General features: G+C 37.5%; 1 protein-coding gene across 1 annotated transcript; it reads left to right on the top strand.

The window, feature by feature from the left end:
• The first annotated feature begins 8,026 nt into the window (after positions 1-8,026).
• On the top strand, positions 8,027-12,143 carry smim24 (small integral membrane protein 24). Its single transcript, XM_053321780.1, has 3 exons — positions 8,027-8,158; positions 11,528-11,669; positions 12,041-12,143. The coding sequence occupies exons 1-3, from the start codon at positions 8,095-8,097 to the stop codon at positions 12,120-12,122; spliced, it is 288 nt and encodes a 95-aa protein (XP_053177755.1). The 5' UTR covers positions 8,027-8,094; the 3' UTR covers positions 12,123-12,143.
• The last annotated feature ends 409 nt before the right edge of the window (positions 12,144-12,552 follow it).

Below are 12,552 nucleotides of genomic sequence, written 5' to 3'. Positions count from 1 at the left end.
TTTTTCACCAAGCACTTTTTTACTCTTACTCAAGTAATTATTTGGATGACTACTTTTTTTCATGTTATTCTGAAGTAACAGTACTTTCACTTGAGTACAAATTTTTGCTACTCTACCTCTGCTGTACATCATAACTAAAACAAAAAAGAAGACTCCGGCAACCAGGGGGAGCCGGGCATATTAGAATTTGTACAGGACTACTGCAGACCAGGTATTATATATCTCCTTATATAATGTCACAATAAGACTGGCTCACATATTGGCTGATTTATCACAATTATCAGTGACTGAGTCATATTTCTAGTAGATTTGTGACATAAGTCAAACTTTTCTTGAAATGATAAGATATGAAGTCAAAACAAATGAACTGAAAACTGTTTTTGGAAACTTTTTTTGAAGCGACGACACACCTGATACTGTTAATCTGAGGAAGAGAACTGTGTTGCTGTTATAATTGTATTAAAGATCATGCTTATTAAGAGAAAATTAACAATAAACGCACATGCAATATTTTAATGTCTTTTGTCTTTTAGTAATCATTCTTGTAAGATTTAAACAATTCACTAACATCAGCTGCTGATAACAGGAGTGATCAAAAGGAAGCAAGAAAACAAACTGTACAAACAACCTTCCCTTCAAATCAGCCCACTTGGTTGAGTTCACCAAATCTAATTAGCTGCAGGATTCCACCAACATTTGGTGATGCTGGATACATCTCATGTCTCCTAAGGTGTTTCCCAAATCTCTTAAATTGCATCTTTCCCTTATGTCTTAGTCCCTACCATCATGGATGCCTGGAGAGATGCAAGGAAACCACTTGAGGAGAGAGGAGGGTGTTCTAAAATATGCTAATGAGCTGGCTTTTCTATGTAAATGGTATGTAACGTAAATAACTGAACAAATATAATTGCACTCAAATCAAATTTAATACCTTAACTCCTACAATTTCAGACATTTTTAGACCTTCAATATCAAAAACTTTACTTAAAACATTTTCAGACTTTCTAAGGTTTTAATGCTGAATCCTTCAAATTTGCTCTCATTCCTTTCAAATTGTCCCATGTAACTTTTACATACTTTCATTTTTCACTGGTGCTTAAAACAGAAATAATGATCCTGATTTTAAATTCTTTCTTCCATCCTTGTTCAGTCTCAGTGAAAATGAACACAGTAGCAGAGTTTAGTGATAGCGGTCTGCTCCAAGCTTCATATCCACTGAAGTTCATCCAGAGGCAACTGGTGGACCTCTCTATGGACTGTGAGACCACCGTCCAGAGAGAATTGGTGTGTCGTCAGTTCTTCATAGAGCTCCAGAACAAACTGGAGAAACTTCTCCATGAAGTACAGTAGGTGTTTCAATTTCAACCATGTTTCTTTTTTCCAAACTGATTTTAAGAAACACGCACATCCTTTTGTTTATAGTGCATACTTTATTGTATGTAGTTGACTCATTTATAACAGAGATTTTGTCTCTTTTGTGTGTTTGATTGAGACCAACAGAGACCTCTGTGTTGTCATGGAGTATGTAGCAAGTAAGAAGGTTGTTTGTTTAGACAGGGATAGAACAGATAAACCTCTATTATCTATGGAGCCCATCCATGCTACCCTCCCAACACACACTGAGAACATGTCTCCTCCTGTCCTTCTAAGTGGGGATTGTTCCTCCTTGCTGGAGGAACGGGGGCGCTTTTCCTCAAAGATGACAAGGATCTACATAGCCGAGACGACCATGGCTCTGGAATACCTGCACAGCTATGGGATCATACACAGGGACCTGAAACCTGCTAAGTGAGTCATCAATCTGTCCCATCAATCTGACATGTAGAGTTAGAGTTTGGTGTATAATCTAACATGAGACATGTTTCTGCTTTCCTCTGTTGTAGCATGTTGATCACTTCCACCGGCCACATCAAGGTGACCAATTTTGGCCTCTCAAAAATAGGTCGACTGAACATAGCCCAAGATGTTACTAGAAGTGGGGCCTGTGGACTGGTGAGCCCTATGTATCATCTTCTTTGAGTTTCTGGTGAGTGATCTTCCATTTGAAGGGAACGACTTGGAGGACCTCTACAAGCGTGTGATTGAAGGTAAGAATCTTTATTTCAGTTCATCTCTTTCATTCCATTTTTTACAAAAAGTTAGACTGAATACTCCTGAAAATGTCAAATGGTGTAACTACAAAAGAATGATAAATATATGGACATAAAAAACATCATTGACCCTTTTATATTTAAGTCATGCTAGCAAATCTAAATGAATCTTTCTTTATTTTAAAAGAATGATTCAAAATGTAACGTGGTTGAATTTCTTGTTTCTTTTACTTTGAACTTGTTTTTCCTTCAGTGTTTTTTTATGATGGAGCTAAACTTTTAATTCTGTTATTGGATTACTGATATGTACTTTTTGTTTTTTCTCAGATGACATCATCAGCCCAAGGAACTGATGCCCAGGACCTGAGCAGCCTTCTCCTTCAGAAGAATACGATGAGACGTCTGGGGACAGGTTAGTGTCACATTCACTAATGATGAAGAAGTGGATAGAGACAGGATGGGAGCTGATGGGAGACTTGTTGTTTCCTCACATTCACAATTTTTTGTGTGGATTTACCACATCTGTTTGTCTCACTTGTTCTCCAGGAGGAGCCAGAGAGGTGAAGGCTCACCTGTTTTTTAGAGGTCTCTGCTCGATTTTCCTTATGGACGAAGAGCCTCCATTCATCCCCCAGCTGAGGACTAAGGAGGACACCAGCCATTTTAATTGTAAGTGCCAACACACACACACACACACATACAGTACACACACACACACACACACACACACACAGATTTGTTCTCCTTTTCTTTAACTTAATGCATGATAATGTTGCTGTGGTTTCTACAGCCAGCTTAGCCCAGCAGTGCTAGGAGGACCAGGAGGACTTCAACCAGATCGTGGTGACAAGACTGGTGGAGGAATACGAGGAGTTCAAGGAGGAGCAGGACTTTAACTATGAAGGTAAGTTTAATGATTGCTTTGATGTTCAGGAACCAGATGACGGTTTTGGGGAGCAGGAGTCCAGTGAGGAAAAGGAGGAGGACCTTCAGGAGGAGCGACAGCAAAGACGCAGAGCGACACCGAGGAGGAGGAGCGAGAGAAAGAAGTGGAGGAGGATGAAGAAGAGAAGGCAGTGTATGTGGAAGAGGAGGACGTGTTGCCTGAGGAGGAGGAGAAGACCAAACGGAGGAGGACAGAGAAAAAGACTAGACACTGTTCCATCACCATCCCTTCATCATGTCCCAAAGGAGATTGACACTGGTCTCCTTGACAACAGAGACATAGAGGAACAGAGGTCAGCTGTTGAAGACTTGACTTCTTCTCTTCCTCCTCCTGCTGCCAGTAACATGTGTGCATGAGGACTTTGAGGAACATCATGTGCTGTCCTGTGAGGAGGAGGAGGAGGAGGAGGAGGAGGAGGAGGAGGAGGAGTGTGTAGAGGAGGTCGGAGACGAGGAGGAGGAGGAGGAGGAGGAGTAGTGAGTAGAGGAGGTCAGAGACGAGCAGGAGGAAGAGGAGGAGGAGGAGGAGGAGTGTGTAGAGAAGGTTGGAGATGAGCAGGAGGAGGAGGAGGAGGAGTGTGTAGAGGAGGAGTGTGTAGAGAAGGTTGGAGACGAACAGGAGGAGGAGGAGGAGGAGTGTGTAGAGGAGGTCGGAGACAAACAGCAACAACGGTTCGCTCAAAGAGACTGAGAGACAATGAGGAGGAGGAGGAGGAGGAGGAGTTTTTTTTATGTTCTCTTTACTTTTTCTAGTTTATTTATTTATTTTATTTTTCTGTTGCTCTGGAAACGTATTGCTGCCACGCCAGAAAAACAGATCAGCATTAATGAGATAAATAGTATATGGTTATAATATTAATGATAATGATAAGGAAAATAATAATGATCATGATAATGATAATAATAATGATCATGATAATGATAATGATAATGATAATCATGATGAACTTTGGATGTTTACTGATGGCGTGGCAGCAATATACTTCCATAGCTTCTTTTGTCTTGTCTTTTCATTATCTTGTTTTTCTTTTTCTTTCCTGTCCTTGCAACTTTAATAAAATAAAATAAAAAAATATAAAAAACACTAGTTGTAGATCAGCTTTTTGAACTGAACAGTAAGAGTAATTTAGGATGATGTTGAAAGAAGCAGTGAAATAAAACACACAGCATAACAATATCAGTGATTTACAGGCAGGGGGGGCAGTTATGTAATAACATAACTTTCATATTTTTAACGTTTATTTAACCAGGCGAATCAATTAAGAACAGGTTCTTATTTTCAATGATGGCCTGACAAGAAGCACCAGCTTCTTGATGGAGAGGGGGATGGGAGGGCTGTGATAGAGAAAAGAAGATGTGATACTGACCCCTGAAGACAATAATGATCAGAGCTTAAAACAGTACATATGATTTCCCTCCACTCCATATTTCCTCCAGTTAAATGAAGCTTACAGTCTTCACTGTACTGTAGGACATTTTCATCAGATCACAAAGTAACATAACATGTCAATTATTCAACAGAAAATCAAATATTCCATCTTTTATCATATTTTATCTCATAATTAAAAAAAAATAATCAGTAGGCCTATCACAGCACTGTGTTTCCACAGAGCATGAAAACCTACACAAAATAGCAATAATAACAACAATAATAATAATAATAAAAACATTATTCATAAAGCATTCATACAAGGGATGAAGAACTGTCCTGAATTATTATCAGCAACCATATTAATAAGTACTTAAATAAATAGTAAATGATTGACGTGTCTGATGGGTTGTAGGTTCAATTCCTTGTTAGTATAGTGGACAGTATCTCCCCGTCACATGGAAGATTGGGATTCGATTCCCCGACGGGGAGAAGTTACTTTTCTACCAGCTGTTCATTATTTACCTACACTAACAAAACCAACACATCAACAACATGATGCATGATCCTCCCTGTCAAATGCAGCCAGGATATAAACCTATATCATTCACACACACAAATATATAAGCACATTTACCGGTACTCTAATTAAAATACATATATGATGGATTTTTTAATTAATTTGTGAGTATATTTGTTAACCTGTGTTGTATGAATTTCTACACTGTTTTCTACAGTTTTAACTAGTGCTGTACATTGTAAACAGAAATTATATTAAAGTTTAAATCAATAAAAATAGAAACTGTATTTAAAATGCTTTAATAACAGAATTTATTAGGCATGGTGAAGTGTTATCAAATTAGTTTTAATCAAAGTTTATCAGCTGTGAGGTTTTATTTTTTCTACAATGAAAACACAAAGAAATCAAAGAAATATTTCCACCCGGTTTTGAACCAGGGACCTTTCACATGTGAGGCAACTGTTATAGACCTCAAAGAAACTGTATATGAAAATTTAAAGGACATATGACTTTATTAAGTTGCTCAGATGAGAAGAGTGCCATGCCATCTTTACTCACATAGACTAGCAGTGCAGTGGAGCTGTGTGCTAGCAGGTGTGATTGTACTCACCTGTGTTTAGCTTCATATTTGCATGAAACAATTCACTGGTGTTGTCATTTCTTGTTTTGTACTGTTTAATGCAGGAATCAACTAGTATAATCAGTGTCACACACTGCTGTATATGAATGACTATTAGCTCTGTTTTATCTGAACACCGACAAATAACCATTTCCACCCAGTCTTGAACTGGGAACCTTTCATGTTTTGGGCAAACATGATAACCACTACACTACAGAAACAACATAGTGTAAATTATGTATGCATGTAGTCAAACAAAAAAGAAAAGAAAAAATGACTAAAACCCAGACGTTAATTCTAGAGTCTTATCAAACTGTGAGACAAAATCATTCACATCAAATGTTGTCATCCTGCAGTCATTGTTGTTGACAACTCAGTCAGCGGAGGACGGGGTTAGATTTCATTTTCATAATGATCAGGTGAAGCAAGAAGAATTGTGTGTGTTGTGGGACTTCTGGGGAGAGTGTGCAGCAGCTGTTGAGAAAAGTTTTTTGTTTATCTCAAACACCTGAAAAATAAAGAAGCTACAGCAGAGTGGGGAATTGGTTGGAAGGGGTTATTATTTTATTCAGTCAATATTTTAGTTTAAATCCAGTAGGTGGTGGTAATGCAACGTTTTGGATGCCAACTGTCATTAAAAAACAATAATAAGAACATATGAGCAGACAATTACAAAAGTGGAAGTTGCCCACTTTACCCAGTTCATAATCTAGCCTTATTATGACACCAATTCAAAAAATGTTAAGTAACTGTAAACTAATGCGTAGTATTAATTCAGTTAATCGGAAACCATTCATTAAGAAAGTGTCGAATTTGTCAGTTTACACATATAACTAATCATTAGGTTACATGTTTAATGACAGATGAATCTGTTTTCATGTAACTAATCATCACCCACTATGGGTCCTATAGCCAGTTTGACAGTTTCACAGCCCAAATGGACACTGAAACTGTAATGATTCCTCCTGTTCATACTGACCATTAGAAGATCCTTCATAATACACTTACAATGGAAGTGATGGAGGACTAAATCTACAGTCCTCCTTCTGTGTAAACATGGATTTAAAAGTTGATGTGGAGCTAATATGAAGCTTAAGTCCCCATTACTTACATTGAAAGCACATTTGAACAGTGGTGGAAGAAGTATTCAGATCCTTCACTTAGCAGAAAAAATGTATTTAAAGTATTTAAATGAAAGTACATTAAAATTAAGTTTTTAACCTTTTCTCTCATCTTGTGTGAAACAAATTAAAATGAAACCACATGAGAAATTTTGAGGGGGAAATCACTATTTGATGGAGCTGTTAACAACTCATAGACATTTGAAATGTGATCCCAACTTCACACTGCTTGTGTTGTATTTTAAAAGCTTGTTATATTATCCAGTAACTAAAAAGTAACTAAAGCTGTCAAATAAATGTAGCGGAGTGAAAGTATAAAGCATTACATGTAAATACTAAAGTATGGTACTCACATTGTACTCAAGCACAGTGCATGAATGAATTTACTTTCCACCATATGACGTTACGTTCCATATGAACAAGAAAAATAGAAATAGAAATAAAGAACCTGTATTGTCATTGTACATCGCTATACAATGAGCTTTGGAAAGCTGCTCCGGTTCAGTGCAAGAATAAAAAAAAACACATTCAACTCATCAACTCAATAAATGAATAAATACTAAATGCCACAAAAACAGCAGTCCACATTCCATCCGTCATTATGGTGAGGAAAACATTTTTCAATGTTCATATGGACAGACTTGAAAAAAGGTTGTGTACTGTTTTGTATTGGACTGTGGATTGGGCACCTGCAGTAACATTATCCACAATAAATACAATGTCATAAAGTCTGTGACCTTCTGTCAGCAAAGTCAGGCCCCCAACTGAATGTATAGTGCTGCAGGAAACCTCATATTACCTTAGATACAATGATCCCATGCAGTGACCTCCATGAGGTACAGTATACAGGTTTTAAGGTGGGAATTTGGGAGCACTGGTATTGGATTGGTAGGTAGGCTATCTGCTGAAACTGATATCAGGACAGAAAAAGTCAGATCTGTGTATCCCTTCTATTGTAAAGTGTTACTCTAAAGTAAATCAAAGTGTCATTTCACAGTATATGTCTGTGTGGAAATAGGCAAAAGGCTAATGGAAAAGGTCAAGGCACAGTACTTACCTTATGCAATTAACTACTCCAGAGTTTAGGTGTTTAAGTGTTTTGTGGGGTGAATAAAAACACTTGGGTTTTTTCATGTCTGGATGGGATGTTTGAACACGTTTCACATGGATTTATCAGATTCTGGCTGAACATGAGACAATTAAAGACTGGGATATGTGATGTTTATGTAGAATGTAATATACAGGAACACTGCTGATGAGTAACACAGCAGTCAACACACACCCATATTGCTATGACAACCTCCCTCTGGACTATAAACTTTGACCACAATTTAAGTCAGGTGTGTGTGTGTGTGTTTTTCTCAGCTCAGCTAAGCTAGAGGTCCAGTAGTAGTGTGCTGTGTGGAGTCAGCCTGTCTGATATATTCAAGATGAATCTGTCATTTCATGTGATCTGCGTGCTACTGTCTGCCATCAGCTGCTCAGCTCACGAAGGTAAAACCTTTCTATTCTTTTCCCTCTTTCAATATATGAATACTATATAATATTATATTGATGTTATGTTTTTGTATTTGCCCCAGTCAAGTAAAAAAAAGAAGAATATTGCAACATTATTGCTAACTCAACCTAAAATAATGATAGTATTTTATTGCTGTATATTTCTTTTTGGCTGGAGCAGCCACAGACCAGCCCTATAACCACACTACAACCACAGTAAGTGTGTTCTGAAGCAACAACAGTGGCTGGCCGGCTGAGTGTTGAAGTTTATGAGAAGTTGTTTTAACATTTAATAGGTAAACTAGTTATGTATTGTAGAAACTCGTAATTAAATGATTCCTTGTCAAAATGAAGATTTCAGATCACTTACAATTTCATATATCCACATTTACATTTTTTGTATCTTGAATGACCTTTCTGGATATTTACAATATAATTCTTACTAGGGAAAAAACCTCACATTTCAGATATCTACTATCCAGTTATTACTAGTTATAATTTTAATTTCAGATATCCAAACAACCTTGTGACTGATAAAAATGTCATTAAGGATATCCACAGTTCTCATTATGACTAGTTAAAATGTAATTCCATATGTCTATAATTAGAATTGTCAATAGAAACAATGCATTTGCAGATATCCACAAATATATGTTGATATCTGTTGACAGGTAGATAGGATGCAATTTTAACATAAAAAGGGTTCGTTGACTTTCCTCCATAACAGCTTTTCTCCTAGTCAAAATGATTCTCTCATTTGTCAGAATGGCAATAGATATATCTGTCATGACATTCTTAACTGTAGACATTTTATTTTAAATTTCTAAAGCTTTATTTATTATCTTAAATATTCAATTCAATCTTTAAATCATTAAAAAGTATCATGGACTGTCATGCTTTTGTTGTTTTGGTTTTACTACTATTTCAGTAATGTTTTGCCCAAAACATGTTGGGAACATAAAACAGGAAATTGTTGTTGTAACTTGATTTTACATTGTCCAATCTGCTCAAAATGTCTCATGCTGAATCAGAGTTCAGGACCGAACATAGCTACATGACAATATTCACACATAGTCATAGCACCACCTACTGGCAACAGATAATCAGCCTTATGTGACAAACATTCCCATTTACACAAAATGTACATGGTGTGGTCAGCACATGATACAGCAGTATCACAGATAATTACATAGTGGACACAGATACTAATGCAATGTCCAATATTCATGAAAATGTGTATCCTCTGGTAAATGTATTGCTGCATAATATTTCACTTATGTAGTATTGCCTACATGAAACAGGAAGTGAGGCCTAAATGGAACATTGCTCATCAAATGTATACACAGTATAAGTCATATCTTGCGCCACACAGGATACACACAGGAACAAATATTTTACCCATTCACACAGTGTCTGATACTCCTGACAAAACAGACCTCAGCTCCCTCTGATGGCACAAGGTGTAAGAGCTAATTTAATTGCTAATCTTAATTAGAATTAAAACAAGTTATCTTTAAAATCAAACATCCCAAGGCATGACTGCAAAATATAGTTGCAACTACAATGATACTCTTTTTTTGACTCAACCATATCAACTGAACCATGTCATGCGGTATGCTGCTTCAGAACACTTTACCAGCAAATATTACTGGGACAGGACCACTACAGAAAATCACAGATGACACTGTGATTTTGATGATATCACTGACACTATCACTGACACCATCACTGACACTGTCACTGCCACTGTTGAAGTAAAAGTGCCCATAATCTTCTCTCAAAATTTCAGCTCTTGTCTCAACACTGGCTCTGATAAAGAAAAAGGTTAAACGTTGCTCTCAGGTTTACATCAAATTTAGATTCAGATCCAGAAGGTCTCACCATCCATCATGATGCCACTGATATTTGTCTTCAACATAACTCAAAAATGCAAATAAATTAAGTGAAAGCACAGTCCACTTCTCTCACCAAAAACTAACTAAACTAACACAATGATATCAGTGCAGTTACTATTGTAACTATTGTAACTGTCAGCTATATAGTACATCAACTAATGCCTCTAATGCTAATCTCTCTGAAACTGTTGTGAGGACATGGAGCAGACCAGTGAGGCAGTAGAGGATCTTTGTGTGTGCTTGCACTGTACTCACTGGGATATTTTCAGGACTGCTACCAACAGTCTAAAGGCTGTGATGTCATACATCAGCATCTGTGAGGACAGCTGTATACCATCACGCACAACGGTTAGTTACAACAACGACTAACCCTGGTTTACAGCTGAGCTCAGACAGCTAAGGTTGGAAAAGGAGGAGTTGTTTAAGAATGGAGAAAGAGTCTAAACACTGGTTCAACAAGGTGGTGAGAGATGCTAAACGTCTACTTGAAGAAACTCTCAGAAAAGGACTCAGCCTCTGCCTGGAATTGCCTGAGACAGATTACTAGCTGTAGACCAACTGCCCCCACTCCACCGATGACTCATGCATGACCAGAAGCTTGAATTTTAGGACCAATTTGAAAGATAACGGGAAAGTCCTGACATCATCCTGTTTTTACGGGATGATGTCAGGACTTTTGTAAAGAAGGATCAAATGCTTGGTTTATCATTTTAATGCAAGAACATCATCAGCCTCACCATGAAGGCTCAGGCTCAATGATGGTACACTTCTACACCACCATCACTGAATCCGTCTTCACCTCCTCCATCACCCTGTGCTACACTGCTGCTAGTGTCAAGGACAAAAGCAGAGTGCAGCATATTATCTGCTGTGCTGAAAATGTGATCGTTGCAATCTACCTCCACGAGGCTGAAGAGAGTAGGAAAGATCCTGGCTGACGCCTCCCACCCTGGAAAAACATCTGTGGCAAAAGGTTGATGTCTGTCAAGACAAAAATGTCATGCCACAAGATTGCAGCCGATCAATTTATACTCCTATTATTGTGTATTACTATACATTATTATTATACATAATGTATCCTGTACATTCTTCTCATTCTTCTCTACTTAATATCTAAATTTTAATCATGAGCTGCTCCTCTCACCAGAATATATTTTATATTTTACTTTTTTCTTAGATTGTAAATTCCTTCTTTTTTAGATTATGTGCGATTTCTCAATTTTGTGTATATGTTTGACTGATTTGCATCACAGCAACACCAAGACAGATTCCCTGTATGTAATCTAATTACCTTCTTCACTTATCAGCTAATTCTAATCACCCCCATTATTGGACTTGGCCTGCTTGGGAATATGAGCAGAGAAGTAATAATAACTGATACAGTAATATGTAAGAATCAAACTTGTATAATTCAAGTAGCATTGTGTGTGTGTGTGTGTGTGTGTGTGTGTGTGTGTGTGTGTGTGTACAGGTGTGCGCACTGGCATACAAGTACCAGCAGGATCTCAGACAGTGACACTTCAGCCCTGGTTGGTTGGTCTGACAGCAGTAGTTGGTTTCCTCTTCATCGTCTTCACCATCCTGATTCTTCGCAGACTGCTCACGAAGGACAAGTCAGTTACACACACACAACACACACACACTCAATCAATCAATGTTCTGGTTTTACAAATGATAGGAAAAGATTTACATGTATTACATTTGGTTGACAAAGTTCACCTCCGTCCAAAGCGGTTTTTGTTTGATAGCAGAATAGACAAATATTTTGTTTTTCCATTTTTCATGTGAATTTAAAAAATGGAAATCCACTTGCTTTTACAGTTTTCGCCTTCTAATCGTAAATTGGAATTGACAGTTAGTTCAGGCTAACAGCTATGCTCTAACACTCACATTTAAGAGAACATCTTAAATGTGACTTTCTGATAACTACAGGAACAATGGGTAAAAACTAAACTATCAACCTTATTGCTGTCTTGTGTTGCAGGAAGGATGACGAGGAATTTGGTTATGCCAAGACTCTAGAGATGGATGAGGATGGAGGTGATACTAAGCAAACCAGTATGTAGAAATCCATCTGAGGAGCATCAAACCTTTCACAAGGCTACAGTATCAGTGCTGAACAACATGACTGCATTAAATTCACTTCAAATTCAATGAGGATGTGGATATATGGCTTTTGGTATGAAATGGTTGCCATATTCAGTTCAGTGAATGAATGCAAGTTACAATATATGGTATGTTCATTGTATTTCTTTTCTTTCAGTTGATGAAAATAGCAAATGTAAGACTTACACCTAAATCATGAACCATAGTCATTTCAACCCTTGCCCAATCCCTGCCTTCTCAGCACTTTTTGGAAAGTTTAACCTATTGACTTCAACACTCTGTTAGACCCACCAATGAAGTCATGTTGTGATGCCAACCATTGTAAAAGCCCACATACGTTTATTTAAATTCTAGTGAAGATCTCAAAGTTTCATACAAATTCCTTCTGTG

Source organism: Scomber japonicus, chromosome 7 (genome assembly GCF_027409825.1).
Source record: "Scomber japonicus isolate fScoJap1 chromosome 7, fScoJap1.pri, whole genome shotgun sequence".
Lineage (NCBI taxonomy): Eukaryota > Metazoa > Chordata > Actinopteri > Scombriformes > Scombridae > Scomber > Scomber japonicus.
The sequence above is the reverse complement of the archived record's forward strand: the minus strand, read 5'-3'. Positions and strand labels throughout refer to the sequence as shown.